We start from the raw sequence: 23362 nt of genomic DNA, 5'->3' as shown, positions 1-23362 counted from the left end.
GTTGTTGACGCCAAATTCTGACCCTACCATCCGAATGTCGCAGCAGAAATCGAGACTCATCAGACCAGGCAACGTTTTTCCAATCTTCAATTGTCCAATTTCGATGAGCTTGTGCAAATTGTAGCCTCAGTTTCCTGTTCTTAGCTGAAAGGAGTGGCACCCGGTGTGGTCTTCTGCTGCTGTAGCCCATCTGCCTCAAAGTTCGACGTACTGTGCGTTCAGAGATGCTCTTCTGGCTACCTTGGTTGTAACGGGTGGCTATTTGAGTCACTGTTGCCTTTCTATCAGCTCGAACCAGTCTGGCCATTCTCCTCTGACCTCTGGCATCAACAACGCATTTCCGCCCACAGAACTGCCGCTCACTGGATGTTTTTTCTTTTTCGGACCATTCTCTGTAAACCCTAGAGATGGTTGTGCGAGAAAATCCCAGTAGATCAGCAGTTTCTGAAATACTCAGACCAGCCCTTCTGGCACCAACAACCATGCCACGTTCAAAGGCACTCAAATCACCTTTCTTCCCCATACTGATGCTCGGTTTGAACTGCAGGAGATTGTCTTGACCATGTCTACATGCCTAAATGCACTGAGTTGCCGCCATGTGATTGGCTGATTAGAAATTAAGTGTTAACGAGCAGTTGGACAGGTGTACCTAATAAAGTGGCCGGTGAGTGTATAGTAATAAGTCTATGATAACAAGACACAAAACATGAACAGAGTATGAAGCCATATCAAATGAAAAATGTCCCCACAGAAAGGTGAAGATTTCTTTTGATACAGACATTTCACACACACAAAAAAATCTGGTTTGTATGCTAATAGCATAATCTGAAGAATATCTGAGGGAACCTTTTATATTGATTTTCTGCACTGGTAACTGCTCATGGCCCATGGCTGCAATTTAGAAATTATGTAAGATTATTGAATTTTCATCCTCGATGGCAATTGAGTAATATAATAAGAATATTTTCTTTACTCTGGAAGGAATACTAAGCTGTCTATAACAGAGAACAATAGTGATCGAGTGCTAAAATCCTCTGATAATGCTGTATGGCTGGCTTTAGTGAGGAGGGGGAGCTGGGCAGCACAAAGTGATCCATTGCTAGTGTGATATTACCCCACTGAAAGCAGTATGTTATGGAGCCTTTAGATCGGGATAAGGGGGCAACAGCAGCAACCTCCATATCAGTTACGCCCAGTTCACATGTGCGCATGGGTTTCCATTCGGAGGGGTCCACCCCATCATCCTTTATTATAGCATCTCCTTATAAATTATAGTCTCTGCTTATTAACAGCATCCCATATCAGTAATAGCCCCCCTCATAAATAATAATGCTCCCTTATAAATAATAGTTCACATTATCAATACTAGCCCTCTCATAAATAATATTCCTCTTAACAATAATACCCACTTATTAATAGTAGCCCTCTCATAAATAGCCCCTTTAACAATACCCTCCTTATAAAGTTTCCCTCTTATAAATAAAAGAGACCATATTATAATAGTCGTCCCTACAATGTCCCCCTTAGGGCCTTTTCACACGGTATAAGCACTCGGCTCATTCCGAGTACGGCTCGGAATGAGCCGAGAGCTTACACCGTGTGAAGGGGCCCTTATTATAGGCCTATTATAAATAGTTCTTCCTGGCGCAATTTTGGAAATCTCATCATGTCAATTCTACTTATGGAAATATCGGCGGTATAATTGGTATAATAGGTATAATTGTAACAGAAAGTGCACGGAGGAAAACTCTGCAAACTTTCTTTCTAAAGTGCTGCAGGAGTTTTCTAGCTCATTTTTTTATTGATGATCTATCCTCAGAATAGATCATCAATAAAATGTAGGTCTGTGCTGCAAACTTTACAGAGATTGAAAGAAGTGATCATGGTGGTCCAGATGGAAGAGAAATGGAATGGAAATGTGAACGTCACCTGTAAGTCACTAAATGTAACTGCACTGTATACACCTAAATTGTCTGCAGAGCCTTGAGGAGAGCCAATATCTACCCCTATATGGTCACTGTATAGTGATAATATTGGTATACCTAAGTTGAGGGCCCACTTGGACATGTTCGGCTCCAATGTGCTCAACCCCTATTTACGCTTCTGTAGAACAAAGGGCGCCTGTTCTTGTGATTGATATTGGTCCATGTGGTGCAGCGTAGACCACATCAGACACCTATTACCTATTCTGAAGACAGGTCAGAAACATTGATTATGGGGAAACCTTTTGAGGCTGAAGCTCCACGTTGTGAAAATGCAATGTTGTTAATGGTAGTAATGTAAAAACATTACCAGCATAGTGAATGAGATTCTGGCTAATGCCATCCACAAATTGCAGAAAAAAATCTTGTGGAAAAGTGCTTTAAAAAAAGCATGCATTTTTAAAAAATTTTCCTAGATGTTTAATGAGGAATGGGAAATATATAGGACTTTCTAATCCTTCTCTGTCCTGCTAAATTCACTCCAGACTTTAGCTCAAAAAACCAAAGCTGTTAGCAGCAGATTCTGGCTGCATTATACAGCCAGCATCCACCATGTATGGAAAGGGCTCAGTTCTCAGAAAGAGCCCTCTCCATACATTCCTGTGTGACAAATGATGTACAAGTATGTGATTGGTTGTTAGGGAGTTAATCACATTGTGAATCATGGTAACATTTCTGACCCACCCAGTTGGAGCCACAGCTCTATTTGTTTGTCTCTGCTCGAATCTCCAGGTAATCTTCTAGACAGTCCAGAGCATAAGATGTAAGTACACTACAGGCACTTTCTAAGTACAACATTTGGGGCCCCATTTTTAATTTTGTCCAGGGCCACACTTTATTTAAAACTGACCCTGGCCGTATGTTACTGACAGTATTCAGAATGAAGGGTCTGCAAGCTTCTGTTGGCTAGTATGGATCATGTGATGTTATATGGAGTTAGGGCCTTGATGCGGCTGAAGAAGATTGAGGCATCGCTGGACAGTCTTTGGGCAGCACAGGGGATGCCCCCTGTGCTGTTTAAGCACAGAAGGAATGCCCCCTGTGCTGTCCGGAGACTTATTGGCATACTGAGAAAAACTGGAATATCAACAAAATGGTGGCGTGGAGCAGAATTATAAGGGTAGGGGACAAATAGCCTTTCTTAAGGCTATCCCAATGTGATATTACCTCAAAAAGGGATTCTAATTATAGAATCCCTTTAAGTCCCAGACACCTAGATCTACTACAACGGGAATTATCATTATGTCCTTCTTATAAGTTTGACTTAACTCGATATGCAGAGATTCTTTAGACTCCTAAGGCTGAATGTACATTTTGAGGTGGTAGTAATACAAACACCTAACCCCACCTGCCTTATTACATCAGCCTCTTTAGGACCCAAATATAAAAGTACCTTCCTCCTCCCCAAGTCATCTCCACCTCTTTGAACAACCATATCACTTTCATAAAGAGACTTGGATGTGTTTAGAAGGGACTTGAAAAAGTAACACCTCATATGCAACACTAACCTTTCAAATATAGACAAACAGGCTTTAAACTTATTGTTAAAAGACAACATTTTAATCATCAAGCGAGCAGATAAAGAGAAACCCTTCTCACTGAAATCAGGAGCCAACTACAAGATACTGATGTATATATGGTCTTACCCGGAAACCCTGTCTACAGGATTGCAGATAAGATTAAAGCTACCCTGACAAACCATCTATAAATGGTCAATGAAATATTTAACTAAACAATCCATCATTTTTGTCATATACATTTTACCAAAAATATATAAGAGGTTACAACACCCATCTGGATGACCTATAGTTGTCTCAACTGAATCCATCCTGTCCTCATTGGCCATCCTCCAAACAGATAAGATCATTCTATGTTCCTATCCATGACACAGTATATGACTTAGTTAAAACACTAAGCCATACTTATCACTTTTGATGTTGTTAACCTGCATACCTCAATACAGCATTACAAAGGTATACAGGCAACCAGATTCTTAGAGGGATCCGATCTCCCAAAAATAGTGGCTCTCTGTCTGGACCTACTCTCCATTATCCTTGAAGAGACCTACTTCCTGTTTTAAGATACTTACTAAGTACAGAGACAAGGGACCACATTGGGATCTAATATCACTCTCCATATGCAAATGGATACAGGACCCATTTTGAGGAAACCCTCATCTACCCCAACACTCACTTTAAAATGCACTTATTGATATGGGAACATTATACAGAACCCACAGACGGATGTGGGTTCAGACATCAGGATACCCCACCAACAATTCTTGAAGAATCCCAAATTCGGGACATTTTTGCTTTTATCCTGTCACTAAAGTTACAATGTGTAAAACGTAACAAAATCTACTACCCATGCACTGGTCTGAGCTTGGCAATCAAGAGCTACCATACATGAAACACAAACTATGTGGTATATTTGATTAAGTACCCATGGGATCTCCCATACGTTGGGGAGACTACCCAATGTGAGTGAGACTGCATAAAGCAACATAAACCAAAACATTTGTTGCAAAAATTTATTACTATTAGAGATGAGCGAGTAGTACTCGATCGAGTAGGTATTCGATCGAATACTACGGTATTCGAAATACTCGTACTCGATCGAGTACCACTCGCTATTCGAATGTAAAAGTTTGATGCAGAACCAGCATTGATTGGCCGAATGCTATACAGTCGGCCAATCAACGCTGGTTCCTCTCTTACCTTTAGAAGTCTTCTCCGTGCAGCTTCCCCGCGGCGTCTTCTGGCTCTGAATTCACTCTGCCAGGCATCGGGCCTGGGCAGAGCTGACTGCGCATGTCCGCTTGTAGTGCGAGCATGCGCAGTCGGCTCTGCCCAGGCCCAATGCCTGGCAGAGTGAATTCAGAGCCGGAAAATGCCGTGGGGACGCTGCACGGAGAAGACTTCTCAGAGGATCCAGCCCGACCCTCACTCGTGGACTTGGTAAGTGTAATTTGATCGAAAGTTGCCTACCCCTGAAACAAGCATTTTCCCCCCATAGACTATAATGGGGTTCGATATTCGATTTGAGTAGTCGAATATTGAGGGGCTACGCGAAATGAATATCGAACCTCGAACATTTTACTGTTCGCTCATCTCTAATTACTATCTATTCCAGCTCATTTTATAAGATACAATTACACAGTATCCCAGTTACACTTCCAGGTCTTTTAAAAAACGGGAGGCTTACTGGAGGCTGCAGACCCTTGAACCCCATGGTCTCAACCAGGACTATGATATAGCCACCTTTGTCTGATTCATGTCAACTTTGTATTGATGTGACCTATTTAGCCATATGTTCTTTTTCCCTCTAGACTCCACCTGTCGACCATCTACCCAGACTCATTACTATTGGATTTTTTTCAGGTTTATGTCATTTTGAGGTTTTTATAATTCCCCCATAACCCCCCTCCCATTTTTCCCAATTGCCCTCTGTCCTTCCTCCCCTAAATTTTCCTTCCCCCTCCCTTCCTCTCCCTTTTATCAAGTATCATATTTCTTAGCCATTGTTAATGTATTTACCCTTTAGACACCTTTTTCCCCCACATTCTCTTATTTTCTATATACTTATTTATTATTTATATATTTATTCTGCAAGTTTTCTTCCTTTTTCTTTATTTTTCTTCAGTTTACTGGTGCCGGTATATTCCATCTTTGATATTATTCCTTTGTTCTTTATTCTTATTTTACTATGCTTGCCCCTGTTCCATGCTTTTCACTGCTCTTTCTGCTGCGCTCCTCCTGTTTAATAAGATACCTTTATGGTACACATTGGCCACCATTGTGTGTTGATAACACACTTCTGGAATTACGATTCCCTGCTTCTGGGAATCATATGCCATTTGTGTATGCGGGAGAGGTGCCGGTGGTCCTGATGTCTCCTCCAAATGTGCTATTTAACAGGGCGTGTTATCTTCTTCAGAGGTATACTGATATTCCACTGTGCTGCCCTGGACTCATAGTACAACCTTATACTATTGGGCAGCATTACCTCCTCTAGGGGATTCCACACAATCCCACTGCACTACTCAGGATACATGCATCTATATACTTATTTGATTATGCATTTTGATTCCATATATATGTGACCACAGATATTGAGATGTATGTACTTACCTGCCATACTTTTTAAGATATATATTTGACAGCACATTGATATGTCTATGTATCCAACTTGGGTACTTACATCCTCTATAAGCTTATATATATCAGATAACAGCTATCCATCACTCTAAGTTATATTAAAACACTCTCCTTATCGACTATGTTTACGTTACTCACCCAGGAATTCCAGGATGGAAGATTGCATTGCTTCTTTGTAATTCTTTTCTGACTGTTTTGACACTATATTTATATATTTTTAATAGCTACCCCCCCCCCCCCCCCCCACTGGCTTTTCGGCTCAACGTCATCGCTGGACGATGAAGAATGCCCCCTTGACAGTACAAGACTATAGAAGTGTATTATCGGAGGGCGGGGCGGGCAGAGAAGCGTTCCTTTAAGGCCAGCCCCTTTGACAGTGGCGGAATATCTCTGCAACTGAAGCAGATACCAGTAAAACTGACACTATGCTGAATTTAGCACAATATCAGCTTTGCAGTGGTGTATAACACTGCCAATGTTATAGTACATAAATGATCCTTTTTAAAGGGGTTATCTAGAACTTTAGAAGAAATGTATGCAGGTAATAGGATAGTGTTAAGATAGCCCTGCATTTATATTTAGCAGTATCCACCCCTTCACTCCTGGCCACCTCCTCTGGTGCTATGTTTGTATACAGAGCAGCTGCAATGATGATGTCATGTCAACAGGGCCAGTGTAGCCTGCAGCAATTCTGTTGATGTGACATCACTGCTGTAGCCACATTGTATACATACAGAGTAGCAGAAGAGACAACCAGTGCAGGAACAGAGGGGAGGATGCAGGTAAGTAGAAAAGCTTTTTCATTTTTCACTTGTCCTCCGATGTCTGCATACATTTTTTTTTAAATCCCGGATAAACCATTTGATATAAGGGAGCAGGATGGAGCATTATGTATGCACAGGGGCATCAGGGACCAAATATTAGGGGGCAATAAGGGGTAGTAAACACTTGGTAATTGGGCAATATTCATTTTAGGCATTATTATTTAGAAGACATTATTAATTTAGTTGCACTATTAATTTAAAGGGCACAAGGGGTATTATTAATTGAGGGGATCCACAGGAGGTATTATAAATTGAGGGGACACACATGAAATATTGATCTAAAGATGCACACAGGGGGTATTATTCATTTCCAGGGGATTTTTATATTATATATTTTATAATCGGGGGTAGCAGCAGGATGGAGACTTTATGTACGGGAGGAAAATGTGGGTCAGATGTCTGGATACTGAGGAGCCAAAGATCTCTGTATTGCAAATTTTACAGAGACAAGTCACAGTTGGAAGATGTGATCTTGACGATTCAGATGGAAGTGACGGGAAATGTGAATGATTACAGTCACTTGTAAGTACATTTTTTCCTGTACTGCATATCTACCACTATATGGTCACTGTATGGTGTTAATATTGGGGGGGAGGGGGGGGGGTCACTTGGATATGTTTGCCCCCACCATGAGCTGAACCCCTAGCTACACCTCTGCACAATGGAAATGGAAGAAGAAGAATCTGAATCAAACCTCTGTCTCAAATTCTTCTTCCATTTCTTCCTATGGCAGACAGTCACATCATATATTTGGCTTTCCCTTTGGCTTTCACTCAGTGGTTATCCCCAGATGAATGCATCTACTTAGCAGAGCAATTCACTATTTGGTCGATTCATCCTTGGAATCCATGGCAAAATCAAGCAGGACACTTATTTTTTAAGTGGATATTTATTTTTTCAGTGTTCTTCATTCTTTCCCTCCCATTGAGAGCAATGGGATACAGATTATGAACAGAAAGTAGAATTGATTTTGAGGTGAAATTCTACCATGTGAATACACCTCTATATGGATCCTTCACTGTGTAACAGAGTGTGGGAGCTACAGTTATTTGTATGCCTTTTTCGCAGCATCTTCCTCCCCCTCCCTTCTCCATAGACTACTATGTAAAAAAATAACTGTTTGAAAGAAGCAAACATATTTCTTAAATAAGATGTATTATAAAGTTTCTTATATTCAACTGTACCCTTCATTTCTGAAAAGTTGTTTTCTAATTTATAATTTGAGGCTTTAATGAATGTGCCCTAATTACTCCATACATACCAGTATGTTCATCAAATAAGCAATAAAATTACTGAGAAAGAAAAGAAAACATTTAGTCCATCTACATACAAAACTCACAGTAGGCAAAGCAATGCAAAAATTTAGATTTAATTTGAATTCCAAAAATTTAAAATAGCTTTTCAAAATCATGAAAATTAAAAGGCAAATTGAACAAAATGAAGCCTCATATACAGAGACACATAAATTAAACAGTTTATATTGCAGACAAGCCAGAGTGTGTATAGATTACATATATACAGTCATCTTCTGTAAACAAGGCATTTGTACATTTTTACATTTACAAAAAAGCTCATCACTACCATAGGATACAATAATCCAAATAGGACATAAAGGTTTCAGTTTCATTTAGATTTTTTTATTTCTATATTTTTAACCTGTACAAATTCTCTTCATAAAAATATATCTCTGTACAAAATAGTCTATTTATTCTGTTTGTCCTTTCCACGGGTAGTATGTGGGTTGCAAAGGGGGAGGCCATTGGCGGAGCAATGAGCTGTTTCGCTAGTCCTGATAGTGTTTTGCATTTCAGACTGGAGGAGCTGGGAACTGACAGGGAGAAAGAGAGTAGCCTCATTGAAAATTCGAGCTAGGTTAGTTCGCCATCTGCATATCTGCCGTATTCCGAAGTCAGCTCAACTGTGTTGTGCAAAGAGGTTAGAGCACCGAGAAAACAAATAGCTAAAGATATTATTTACTTTTATAGAAATCTGTATTTCTGCCTGTTTAGTAGTCGCTAAAATCTGGAGTTTTTGCATTTCATTTATTAAGCATAAGGATACCGTAGGCGCCACCAGACTCCAACATTCTAGTTATTGAGGCTTTTCAGATCAGCCATTTTATGTATTATTCTATGCACCTTGAAACAGGCAGAAACACCAGTATTTAAGAAATAGTGACACTTGTTGTGTTCCTGAATTACATACTAATTTCAATGGACAAACAGGATATTAAATATAAATAAATATATGGGCTACATTCAACTTTTCTTCTAATCTCTTCATTAACAAGTGCAACAATAACTGCTACATGTGCCTGTGCAGCATGTCCCTGTGACACTACAGTAAATAAGGAATAACCCGCAGCTGATGGTACAGCCGCCAACACAAAGGGGTTATAGTACAGCAAAATGTAGCAATGCATTGCAGGGACATATGGAACTACACTAGTCATGCTAGGACACCTAGAAGAAATCTCTATAGGGGTGTACTATAGTGCCAAACATCACATCTGTTATAAACTACTCCCAGCATTCTCTGATTCCCTGGCTACTCAGTACAAGAGAATGCTGGCATTTCTTCCTCAATAGCTGGAGGATTAGATTTTTATTAAAAGTAGGGTTGAGCAATCGGGATCGGGAAAGATCGGATCCCGATCAGCGATCGAGCAAATTTCACAATTGCGATCGGGATCGGCTGGAAAATGATGGAAAATCAGATTTTAAAAACGATTCTGAAATCTCAAGATCGGCTCAACCCTATCCATGTATATATCATGAATAGGGTTGAGTGATCGGGAAAGTTTGGATCCCGATCGACGATCGAGCAAATTTCACGATCGGGAACGGCTGGAAAATGATTGAAAATCGGTATTTTAAAAACAATTCTGAAATCTCAAGATCGGCTCAACCCTAATGAAAAGCCAATGAAGGGCACTGTATAAACTCCCAACAGTGTTCTAAAGTAACAGTTATGCCACATTTATATATTTTAGGAGACACAAATTTCATGCAAAGCTGACATCTCTTACACCTTGGAGTAAGAAACTGGTGACCTGTTTCTTTTCTGCCTATTGCAAAAAGAGAAGGAAAATGGGCACACAATGCTAAATAACAAGAAATGCTTGTACCCAGACAGTGGTAGGAGACACACAGAACTGCTGCAATCTTTTCAGCACACAATAACAGAAGAGGTAGTCAATGGTTTTAGCATGAATAGTAGCACAGTAACATCAACCAGGTAGGTCAGCAAAATGTAACTAGAGAGAAAAATGAAATATCATGTAATGTGTGTATCTGGAGACTACAGAATGATTGTATAGGAAGGGGGTCAATGATGACTCCATCAGCAGTAATCACTACTGACCTCTAAAGGGTTCCTACTAAAGGGTACAGTTTGGGAACCATTTTTGGTAGAATTCATACAGTATTGCATATGTCCTATACAGAAGCCTGGAAATGAGAACATAAACCTATATAAAACTGCAGTGTTGCCGATTTGTTGTAGCCTGGTATAACATAACATTCAAAGAAATTTTAATTTCATTCATTGTCATGGAAGGAGGTATTTTTTCTATAGACTTTGACACTACCACACATGACTAGTTTCCCTCCTCCCTCAGTGGCAGACAGAAGAACATTCGAATGTCCAAGTCTGGAACATTCCTTGTAGAGTCTTCATATAGTCTCCTAAGTCCATCACGGTAAGGGCCATTCTTATCACAATTATTTGTACCTGAAATGCATTTTATTAACAAGAAAACACCGTTGAGAAACTTTAAGGAACCTGCAATGCATTGCTCACAAAAACTCAAATATCCTATGGAATGTGACTGAGGTAACATGGGCACACTTTCAGAATGATGGAAGGTGGAATTTTAGCTTGGTTGAATGCATCCATCTTCAGCTGGAACAGCAAGCACCAATCTACTCAGCTGACCAACAGGAAGGGCTAAACTAGACATTTGATAAACAGCTCTCCTTCAAGTGTTGGCTGGTTGAAGACGAAAATGCCAACTTGGGGTTTGGGGTATAAGGCTGCGCTCCCCCTTCCCGCCAACGCCACACAGTCTGTTATGTGCTGCAGGGATCAGGCGGAGAAGAATGGATGAAAAGCACTTTTTGGAACTGGTTCTTTGCAGAATAAAAATATGTATATTTGTATATATAGGTTGTTTTTTTTATATCCACTTCCAACTAACGTTGCACGTATACAAGTTCAGTATAAAAGCACTTGCACGGTGTCCCTGGAGGGTAAGAACCTCTTGAGGTGGCAGCCTTGCCACTTGTTATAAGACACCCTGTTGCCAAGGCTGCATGAGACTCTAGCAGATTGGTGCAGAGAGGGTGTGGTGTCTGCTGTTGTCATTATTTCATCTTGGTACAAAGGGTATGCTTCTGGTTTCTCCTGAACCCACTGGCCCCGCACATATTGGATGTCATCAATAAATGGTGTGGCTACAAGTGGCTCTGGTGAAATCAGCTGCCCACTGATAATGTGCGGGGCGAGGGAAAGACAGGACGGAGACGCCAAGTAAACCCAGTCCACTAAAAGAAGAAAAATGAAAAGATTTTAGTTTTTTGCTTTTGTAGAACTTATTTATAACTATTAGTAGTGATAATAAATTTCAGTGATGCTATATAATGATAACTTGACACTACGGTTTATTCAGGTGAATATCCAGGAGCAGGACATTTATATTATTGGCCATACTTGGTTTGCGCTTACAACTAGCATTGTGAAAGCTATAGAGTAAGAGCCAACATGCTGGCCTGTTTACCCTGTTAAGACTTTACAAACCATATTAATCCTCTCCTAACTACATATGAGTTCTCTGTTTCCTTCCAACTTCCATATTGGCTAGTATTCTATCTTACCTGATAAAGGGCAGGTGCTATACAGCAGTACACACTGTGCTGACCGTAAACTCTGTTTCATTTGCAACAATTTCTGTAGGCTGCACGTTTCGTTCGTACATGGGGTTCTCAAATGTAGCCCGACCATTTGTATTTTCATGTCCAGCAAACCCATTGAATGGAACCTTGGGTCTTCTACAAGAGAATCAATCAGTGGTCAGGTCCATATAAACATATACAGTATACAATAAGATTTCAAGTGTATGTAGAAGCGAAGGACACAGTACAAAACAGAATGTATCATTTACGTTTCATCAAATTTCTCTTTATTTCTATAAAACTAATAACTCAGCAAAAGTGAATTTCATATCACTATATTTGTATCAAATATGTCTGAGATTGTAGTTGTATGACATTTCTGGACTAGATGCAGTACAGCAATGGACACGGTACACAATTTGTATGGGCAAGTGTTCATGTTCTAAGTAGATTTACTGTAAAATCATGAATATATCAATCTGACTTTCAGCTACCTGCATTCACTCTGCATACAGTACTGTTAGTTTTGAGACCTCTAGGCTCCATGCTTGCTGCTTACTTCTACACTTGGAACATTACACAGATACAGACAGCATTGTTAGTATTATGTGCAGAGTGCATGAAGAGGGCAGGTGGAAGAGGAAGTCAATGAAGTGTAGCTTTAGCCCATAGCTTCAAAGTATGATGTTAACAAGGGAGCTATTGCTATGGCAAGTTCTGCTGTACAGGCCAGTAACATGCAGTAGTAGCTGTGACTAATGACTTGTGGTAGACATAACTCCCTGGAAAATATAAAGGATCAGACTGAAAAAATGAGTACTCATATAACAATGCATCTCATCCCACATATTTAATAATAATAAACTGCCATGAGTAATAAGAGAAGAAGATGAAGGTCTATTGAAGGTCACTGTAACCACATAAAGCAGAATGGGAATTAAGATGTAAATTCAGAATTTCTCCTATTAGAAGCATTTAGGAATTGGAAAGTATTATTTTCTTTAATGTACCTATCTAACTGTGGTTGGTCTAAGATCCATGATGACTTTAGGCTAAATACCGTGCACTAACACTACAGAGAATACACAAGTAACCTGTAAAGATCATACCTGTGTTTGTAGAGATAGAGAACAAAACCAGCAATGATGAGAGCTATAAAAGGCACAAGTATAGCAGCTGCTACTGAGCTGCTGTTGGATGGGAAATGTCCTATGGTGTCAGGACTGTTTTCTAGTAATCTCCTGTCTGTGAGAACAGAAAACAGTACAAGTTGGTTATTCTAATAGCCACATCAAGCACACAGCCATATTGCTACTGTAGTCTATATACCTATCCTCTGGAGTCCAAACTGGCCAAATCCTTTTCCACGCACAAAGCCCTGATAAACATATGTTCCTCCAGCAGATTCAGATGACACCTATGGGTATATAATTACGAACAGTACAAACCATTAATACTGAATATGGTAGACATACAGTATTCATATCACCCAACTTTCACAGGACAGAAAGAGGAACAAGTCAACTTTGCAAATGCCACTTTTTAGCCCACTCAGTACCATTGTACCTCCATATAGTAACCGTGCCCGTCATACAGTAATGAAGCCTTTTTATTGTCCCCCATACAGTATAATGCCCCCCAGTGTCCATCACACAGTATTATGCCCCTTAGAGAGTACCGAGGCTCTAATATGGTATAATGCCCCCCTACACCATTTTACAAAAAATTAAATACCTATCCTCATTCCCCCAGTTGCAGGTCGCCTTGCAATGGGAGATGAGATGACTATATAGCACCTGCCTGCATCCAGCACTGGGTAAGTGGAGTTACAGTCCCCTGCTTCCCCTGTGCACTCTAATCTATCTATACTAAGGATGCAGATAGAGTTGAAGCCAGGACGTATCGCCCTCTTTCCGAGGATGCAGAACAACATCCAAAATCCAAGACAGTTTGGCGGTATGTGTTATGTCTTTTTTAATATATAACTATGTAAATGCAATAACTGTCCTCATTCTTTCTTGCTTATTTGGTTTTGGTATCCCTTTGAGGTTATTATACTCATAATACGTAACAATGTCTCTGTTTATTAAGTAATAAAATACAAAGAATGAAGGATGACATAGTAGAGTATGTATAAATGACTAGGCAAGGTTGGGGGTAATCTGGTTTTCCATGCAAACCTCATATGAATTCACAATGGTTTGTTTCTAACATGCATAAATGTACAGAAGAGACAGATAGCATGTGACAACAGATAAGAAGCTCTTGTTCTTTTCCCTTTTGCAGTAAACCTCTGAGGCGATTACATTCCTGTCCTTCATTTATATTCAGGGGAGTTGAATGTCTTTCTCAGTCATTCATAATTTGACTGTATTCACATGACAATGAGGAGTGTCCTTATCATTCCATCATCTGTCCCTATTCTTACAAGCCTCTAGCAATCAACAGCGACAGGCCCTATTCTGAGCTATGGTTGTCAAAAACTATACAATCTTCCAATAAAGTTTAACCCTTCAAACGCATGGAGTTGCAGTGACAGATGAAATACACCACATTATAATATACATGTTATAGAGGACATGGAGTCTCAGCACTCCTATCACGGCTATTGTATTACCCATGAAATATCAATTCTGGGGTACTGCTTCTTAGAACTGTACAATGTTCCTCTTTTACTGCTCCTGGAAATGTATGAATATATTATTAACTCTGTGACATTAGTTCTCTAATCTATGGGTCTGGACTGTCTATGCGCTCTGACAAAGTCTAAAAAATGCTGACATTGTGAGATGGCGATTGCAAGGAAAATGGTACCTCCCTATTGTCAAATACTAGAGGAATGGTACAATACAGTGATGTAAACAACTGATCCATCAAGTTGTTTTGTGCGGTATTCAAGTATTTAGTAAGGGTATGGTTATGTTTTGGCTGGATGCAAATGGAATCCATTTACATAGGGATGAATATTAAAAAAACATGAATCCATACATTAATCCCTATGTAAATTGGAGCCCTTTTTTGTTTGTTTACAGCTAAAAGCATGATCTGAACATACCCTAAAAGAAATATGTCAGGTCCTCTTTAAGAATTTTTGTTTAACTATATTTAATACAATGATACACGCACTGTGCCAGTCGGTCATTGTTAGTATTATATCTACCTGTATATTCTGTGTACTGTATGTAACCCCCAAATGTAAAGCATCATGGAATTAATGGTGCTATATAAATATACAATAATAATAATAATAATAATAATAATAATAATAATAATAATTTAGTCAATGTCATAAGGTAAACTTACATGTCCGTCCAAAGCCCAGCTCTCCATCTTGAACTTCTCCATGACAATATCCTTTGGTCCTCGTATCTGGTATGCCTGGAGAAGAAGGTGGAATTCTTCCTTTTTGAAAATACCTACAGGAAACATGTAATATTACATGAGAACTGTGCTACATACAGGAATGCACTATTAATGTGACATCTGCTGGTGTAAAAAATGGAAAAATTTGTAAAAAAAAATTTAATCATCTGTCAACTCAACCTTAATAGTCTGCTTTCATTTGTACTTTTTCCATTCAATAGTCTTGTCTTTCTTTCACCTATTTTTCAGTTGTTTTTTTTTTTTTTTTTGCTTCTATTTTCCATGACACTTTGTGAATGTAAAATCAGCATATTGTCCCTGATATAGAATTTTTGTCACAGTAAATGGTTTCTGAACAAATTGGCATATTACATGCAGAAAACCATGGATCTAAACATGGATCAAACATTTTTTTTTTTTACAGTAATATTGCATTTATTTGAAGAGCAGCCTCGAGTCGTATGGTTTGGGTCATTATCTGGCCGTATATGCATAATAAGTCTCAGGTAATAGAGAAATGAAATAACATTCTCCTTAAGTTCAGAAACAGACAATTATTATTTTACATTAGTGGATAATAAATGCATTAATAATTCATAAACAATGCATGCTTAGATTATTTTATGCTATAACATATGTTACAGTACACATATCAGACACAATAAAAATTCATTATGCTATAGTAGAGAACATATGTAAATGACAGACTTGTAACAGTACTATGCATATATTATTCATAAAAATGTGAAAGGTTGTACTGTATATTGGTCTCACAATTCATTACCATTAACGTATACAGCAGGTGGCTCAAAGACACAGTACCTGAGGTTGTCATCTACATGTCACGGGCAGGGGTGGAATGCTGCCAGTTCTTCCTGATTCTGCCAATCCAGTTGTTAAAAATGCAGCCAGATGACAGAACAAGGGAGAAGCGGCGCCTCAGCTCAATTCTGAAACCGGCAGAATGGGAAGCCACAGGCTACCTGTACTACCATTTTTTAAAAATAATCTCCTCTGTATGAGGGAAGTGATGAGGACCCAGTCACTGTATGGGGGACACTATGTAGGGGGTAACAGGTGTGGGCCATTTTACTATATATGGCCTCTAATGGGGTCATTTAATTGAATAGGGCCACTGGCGGTGGCCATTCTAATGTATGGGGCCAATATAAGGAATGCAGTCAGTTAATTTTAGATTTTTTCTATGTGTGGCCCATATACCCAGCTGTATTTTATTTTATTTTTTAATAATGTAGATTGTGAGCCCCACATAGAGCTCACAATGTACATTTTTTCCCTATCAGTATGTCTTTGAAATATGGGATGGAAATCCATGCAAACATGGGGAGAGCATACAAACTCCTTGCAGATGTTTTTTTGCCCTTGGCGGGATTTGAACACCAGGAGTCCGTGTGGCCCCTATACCCAGCTGTATTTGAGACCCCTAATAAACAGTATATGCAGGCCATTTGGGAATGCATTTGCCCTGCTTACCGGAAACTTGAAGCTCTACCCCACTGTGATCGATCATGGTAGCATTCACTTTACTGCTCACAACCTCGTAACTGGTGACTGTAAGCATGGCTGGCTGCTTCCTTCCTTGATATTCGTAAGATCCTTTCCAAAGAGAATCCTTAGCAAAGACATCTGCAGGAACTGAAGTAGCACCCTCATATTAAGAACTTTCTTGCAGAAACTCCATTTACATCTTAAACATCTTGTACTACTTTTACAGAAAGAACAGACATGTGTCCATTTCTAAAAAGTTGATTAAAAGAAATATCACCCCAGAATCGCCAAATGTCTATCCCAAACAGTTCCCAGACCAGTATTATTATGAATACATAACAAGACAGTTAATAGTACAGGCACTGCACATTTCTATTCTGTTACAAACACAAGACATAATACTCAGCATTGAGTGGGAAAGTTTTTATTTTTTGTAACAATAATTGTTAATATTAAGAGAAATACATCATTTCTTACCTGATGTCTTTTGAATAGGAGGCTCCTTAGGTGGAGAGATAGGTTTTCCACTTGGTCTTATATCAGCTGAAACAAACAATACTAGTAAGGCGATATAATACACACCTCAGTCACATAATGTATATTCCTTGCCCAGCATAACCTTAGCCACTGGCATTGTTGGAGACTGCAGTGCAGCTTCATTCAAGTGAAGAGGTCCATGCTATCCTGGCAAGTGATTTGCCTTCACCATTATCAGATAGGAATAACTCTTTAAGTTGACAGGATATAAATGAATCTTCCCCATACCATGTGACATATTAAACTTGCCCACTCTGCACAATCTCCATGTGGCAGTCTCCCATACATAAGAGGACATTGGATGATTCTGTTAATAATGGTGGTATAGTAACTGTATGTGTCCTGTCAGCTTTGATCTCCAAATATAAGTAAATGTATAAGTAAACATATTAACTAAACTCCCAATTCTGCTAGACTGATTCAATACTGGGTTGCAGTATTGGATCCGTTTCTGTAAAAGCTTGCGAAAACCTTGAAAAAGGCGCCAATGTATCAATGCTTCACACAAAAGCAAAGAGACCCAGGGAGAGAGGAAGGGGGAAAATCTCCTTCATGGGGTCCTGCCCAATGAAATGTCATTAGAGAAAGTCTGCCATTCTCACCATTCTCATCACGCCATTCTCAGCTTTGCTTTCATGAATTCCCACTGCCATGTTGCAATAAGACACATACACTCAATTCTTACTTTCCATACAATATTATTGTAGCTGACACAGTACCTTAAAAAGCACAGATGTACTCACCGAGACACACAGGAGGCTTTCCTGTCCAGCTCCCATCCATTCTGCAGGTTCTATGTTCAGAACCTCCAGTCAGATAATAGCCAGGCTGGCATGTATAAATCAAGGTGTAACCCAGAGATGGCAGATCTAATGCTCCAACGTTGGCATGAGGAGGGGTCTCAGGCTGTCTGCAGTTGTGCGCTACAGAAAATATACACAATTAAAGCCCAAAATATGTTTATCAGAAATTAATTTCTCTCTTTTATCAATTTTCCTAATGTATTTCATTACAAAATAATGTATCAATCAATGAATTACTGGTATGTTATTTATCTCACACTGTATTATATTAAACCAAGCTTTTTATCTCAGAGCTGGTCTACTTCCTAACTATATCCATCTTCAGAGTCTCTGTTTTCTTTATAAGATAAACTTACGAATGCACTCTGGCTGAACTCCACTCCAAGTCAAGTTTGGGAGACAGGTCCGTGTAGTGGAGCCTTGTAGTAGGTACCCCTTTTGACACTTGAATAATACTATACTGCCAACCTGCGTGTAGAAAGAGAAATCACAATGTTCATGCCTCATGAAAAAGCAAAGGCAAAACACGCTTTATGGCATCCTTGCTGCATGACAAGTTACTGGAAATAGATTGTTACTTCTTTAATTATTTATTCATTAAATAGCATACTGTACTGTCCAATTGTTATATGGTTTTGAAATTTCACTGGTTTTTTTTGGTGTCTAGCAAGAGAAAAATAACAGGACAACTTTTCAGACCCCAGAGTATAATGATTGGAGACCCAGGGGTGGATACAAACATAAAAAACACTGTTACTTACCTCTCCCTGACTTCAGCACACTCCCTGTGCTTTGGGCTCTCTTCAATGATGGACCACACGTCACGTGAGCCAGGCCGGTTTCATGATGCATAATGATGCCGGCCTGGCCTGCGCAACGTCTGGAACATCATCAAAGAGGCTGGAAGACTGCCAGAACCAGGGAGAGGTAAGTAACAGTGTTTTTTATGTTCTCTTACTTAACACAGGCCTCCAATCATTATACTCCTGGTCTGAAAAGAACCCAGAGTATAATGATAGCAATGCTTGATGGAGGGCACATCACATCAGGAGCTCACCGGACCCCTAATGTCCTGGGCCCTGTGGCAGCCGCTACCACTGCTACCCCAGTATTTACACCACTGGTCTGATCCATAAAGTCATGTGATCCTTCTTCTCCATTTTCTCCATGCTTTCACATGGCAGCCGTCATTTTACCCAGTTTGTGTGAATTGAACCCTAAAAAGACCATGGCTGAAAAAACAGTTCTCTTTCTTTTCAGGACTAGAAGTCCAAGCACAAGCTTAAAAGAATTCACATTTTAGAAAGCATGCTCACAATGTACTGAAGTTAGATAAGGGGAAGCTGACAACACTAGACTTTTTTCTTTTACTCTAAATATACAGTAGCTTGGGCGGAATATGGTTGAAGCACCAGATGTTGGTAGTTATAATAATGGAACATGTTTTTTCATTAACTGCATATTGTGTTATACAATAACTGTAAAGAGGTTATAGGGTCATGTCTTATAGCTACATTTATAAATGCATAAATAGTTATGCTTTAATGACTTGTACATTAAATATTTAAGTCAATTATGTTCCTTCTAATTTTTCTAATCTTGGTTTATCCCTGTAGTATATCAAATGCCCAATGCTTATTGCAAAAAGTTGTGTTTTGTCATCTGTGTAGCATTTCATAGTAACTGAATGATTATGCAAATAAACAGGCATGCAGCTTCTGCTAGGCCATGTTCATGAAATACCAGGACAGCAATATAATATCACACAATGAGCTTTGTATATGTTAATATTTGGCCATGCATGCAGGAACATCCTATGCTCTCAAACCAAGCCATGATTTCCTTATTGGACCAGGTATCTTCTCATACATGTATTGTACCTACTTGTTTCTTTGTAAGGAATAAGGAAATCATGGCTGGGTTTCTCACAGGTGGCAGAGCATAGAAAGTTTCTGCATCAATGGTCGTATCTGCTGCCAACCTGTCAAGACAAAAAACTTTCACCACTAAGTTAGTTACAGAAAATCTTTAAAACTCAGAAAAATTTGAAATTATATATATTTGAAAAACATGTGACTATTAAATGTTTACAAACCCCTTTAAGTATAATAACTATTGAATGCAACACTTAAAACTATACTACAGTATGCCTATGCCCATAGGTGTCAATATGGGACAGCCATCTACTAAATGTAAAATTTACATATAAGTATAGGTAGCAGGCGCTATGTATCTCCCTGTGGTGACACTACATTAGTGGCGCACCAGCATTAGGTCACTTTGTGTCAAATTAAAGGGGTTTTTCTAGGAACAATAACTACCGTATATACCCGAGTATAAACCGACCCAAATATAAGCCGAAGCCCCTAATTTTACCACAAAAAACTGGGAGAACTTAGTGACTCGAATATAAGCTGGGGAGGGGGGGGGGGGGAATGCAGCAGTTACTGGAAAATTTCAAAAATTAAAATGGTCGGAGCTTTTGGGTGCAGTAGTTGCTGGGTGCTGGGGAAGGGGAGGGGGTGTTTTGGTTCTCTGTCTGCCCCTTCCCTGAGCTGGAGGACTGTTTTTTTTACCCCCACTTGGAATTCAGCCTGGCTGAATATAGGGTATCTGCAGTGCTCCTATTAATTCCTTCCCGACGGAACAGGAGCACTGCAGATATCCTATATTCAGTAGACCGGGCACTTTCAGACACAGGGATACCTAATGTGTTTGTCTTTCACAGTAATCTTCTACTTTTATATGTATTATAGGGAAAGGAGCGATTTAGAACTATTATTTATTTAATTTTTTTAATTATATTCTTATATTTTATGGGAGATTCTATACATAACTAATGCGGCTATTACTATGACCAGCCCCCCCCCCCCAAAAAAAAAAAAAAAAAAAAGAAAAAAAAGAAAACATTTTTTTTGCTTGACTCCAGTATAAGCCAAGGGGGGCTTTTTCAGCACAAAAACTGTGCTGAAAAACTCGGCTTATACTTGAGTATATACGGTATATTTAAATTTGTAGTCAATTAAAAGTTAAACATTTTGCAAATATAAATATTTAAGAATTTTGCAGAGTTTTAAAGATTTTCTATAATCATCTTATGGTTGGTTCACACTAGCATTTCCTCTCCATTGTTCTGGTCCATTGAAGATAGCTAAAATAGCAGTAACACTCAGAGTCTGTTGGACCCCATTGACTATAATGGGGTCCATCATTTTAAAATGGAAACTGAGTAAAGACAAAGTCCTCCGTGTAGGACTATTTCCTCTGATTTTCCTGCTGATTTTCAGGTGAACAATTGGATTGTAAGTGGTGACAGTCTTTTGCTTGATTGGTTACCAATGGATACAAACATGAATGCAGGAACTTTCTATGGTCTGGGTCTTGTCAGAAACCCAGTCATGATTTCCTTAATTTAGAGACATAACACCTGAGCCCCATTGCAAAATCTATGAAGCCCCCAATTATAATGTATTGTCTAAAGTTCTGGTTTCCTCATGTTGGGAACAGATACTGTATGGGCCTCTAAGACTTCTGGGCCTTGGTGCCCCTTTTAGGGTTGTTTAAAATACAGAACATCTTTAATAATAAAGAAGAAGCGGACACCCAGAGAAGAATCTCCATATTGCTTTCAGATGGTGGGTGGACCCTGCAAACAGGTAGTCTTAGGAAATGGTTTTAACATATTTTGTATTAGAATTGGATAAATCGCATAGTCAGCTTTACAAGTGATGCATTGTCTGTTGGAGAGTTTAGGACACTTGAGTTGTAACCAGATTCATTATGGTATACCAGTATACCAGTTTTCTGGTGAACAAAGAATGAAAAGGTCGCAATTTTTTTGTGCAAATTAGATTTTTTTAGGGCAAAAATTTGTGTAATTTCTGTTTGCACCTTCATTGCAGGGCATATGAAAACATTAAAAAACACCAGTCTCCAGAAATCTGCCACATTCTTATTTATATGGGGAACAACAGTAACAGTTTTAGTATATTAGTGATAAAAGTGTTTTAGCTTTTAACCCCCTCCCCCACCTTCTCCGTGGATTCCTGTTTTCTTTTCAGTGGCATTATAAGTCGGACAGAAGCAATGTGATTACTACAGTCAACTGCAATTGTTAAGCACTATTAGGGTTGGGACAATAAAAATATTCAGTACCTGAAAACCCTGAGAGCTGTTCTGCATTCCAAAAGTTGGGATCCCTGGATCAGAGCAGGTTGTGTGGGAAGGATCTATGAAAGAATACAAAAAATATATGATTTTGTCAATTGTATGTTGATGGTCTACTAGAATCAACGTAATATAAAACTATTACTAAGTTGCATTCTCCAAGGTATTGATAGTAAAATAAGTTATTATAAATTGATAATGTCATTTACATTTTTATAGCTGAATATTGCTCAAATAACAAAAAAAATGAATTAGTTAGACTGGACATTTGGCAAACTATACCAATACCCCTGAGTCTACACACACATACAAACAAGTGGTTTACTAGAGGTATGTCTAACTGCAGAACAGGTGGAACATGCACTCAGCAACTAACAGGATGACTGGCTGTCCACCCAACTAACCAATGCAGCTTGGATGAGTTCCACTCCAAGTGCCATCTGATTGGCAGAACCTTCTTGATGATCCCACCAAGACCAGAGGAGGAGGGCATGAAAACGATATGGATGACCGGTAACTGAAGCCTCTGTCCACTCTCCGAGCATGAGCAGGAATGCCAGGATCGCCACAGAACACAGCTGTAAATGATATCATATACATTTTTGTATCTATTTATTGTCTTTCTGCTTTGTATAATATATGTATCAATGTAGTTTACTATAATAAGTTTGCATACTTACGAAAGCATTGTGGAACCTCCCCTACCCAGCTCCTGTTGCTTTCACATGTCAGGACAGCTGGTAAAGACAGTTGATAACCTTCTAAACAAGTGTATGAAAGGCTGGAACCCCACAAAAAGTCCGACCCCACTGCTTTCCCATTAGGGATTGTTGGAGGAGACGGGCAAGTAATAGCTAAAGAATAGAAAATAAAGCATCAGTTCCAGGGAAGTCACAGGAGGTAATATGTACATATTGTAGATCCCAATTCTTACCTTTGCAGATTGGTTTTGTTCCATTCCACGTGCGATCTTTTGTACAGTAAAGTGTTTTCGCTCGGTCTGACTCCATCATATATCCAGGCAAACACTGGAAAGACACTGTGCGATTGTAACGGAAATCATTGTCCAGTCGAATACCATTTGCTGGTGTTCCAGGGTCCCCACAGTTGATTACTATAAAAAACAGC

The 23362-nt window shown here is 39.2% G+C and overlaps 1 protein-coding gene across 2 annotated transcripts in view; it reads right to left on the bottom strand.

Annotated features, from left to right (window-relative positions):
• Positions 1-9927: 9927 nt before the first annotated feature.
• Positions 9928-23362, bottom strand: part of CSMD2 (CUB and Sushi multiple domains 2) — an 801202-nt gene continuing 787767 nt past the window's right edge. For both annotated transcript variants that reach the window (XM_075264669.1, XM_075264670.1), the window contains 13 exons: positions 23169-23348; positions 22915-23088; positions 22639-22812; positions 22223-22296; positions 18424-18535; positions 18008-18187; positions 17205-17270; positions 16713-16874; positions 15159-15271; positions 13185-13272; positions 12965-13100; positions 11838-12011; positions 9928-11507 (listed from right to left, as the gene is read on the bottom strand). In XM_075264669.1, the coding sequence (XP_075120770.1) occupies positions 11855-12011; positions 12965-13100; positions 13185-13272; positions 15159-15271; positions 16713-16874; positions 17205-17270; positions 18008-18187; positions 18424-18535; positions 22223-22296; positions 22639-22812; positions 22915-23088; positions 23169-23348 (1616 nt within the window). In that variant the 3' untranslated portion in view covers positions 9928-11507; positions 11838-11854. The remainder of the gene's footprint in view (positions 11508-11837; positions 12012-12964; positions 13101-13184; positions 13273-15158; positions 15272-16712; positions 16875-17204; positions 17271-18007; positions 18188-18423; positions 18536-22222; positions 22297-22638; positions 22813-22914; positions 23089-23168; positions 23349-23362) is intronic.

Source organism: Leptodactylus fuscus, chromosome 2, assembly GCF_031893055.1.
Source record: "Leptodactylus fuscus isolate aLepFus1 chromosome 2, aLepFus1.hap2, whole genome shotgun sequence".
Classification (NCBI taxonomy): domain Eukaryota; kingdom Metazoa; phylum Chordata; class Amphibia; order Anura; family Leptodactylidae; genus Leptodactylus; species Leptodactylus fuscus.
This window is presented reverse-complemented; position numbering and strand designations above follow the sequence as displayed.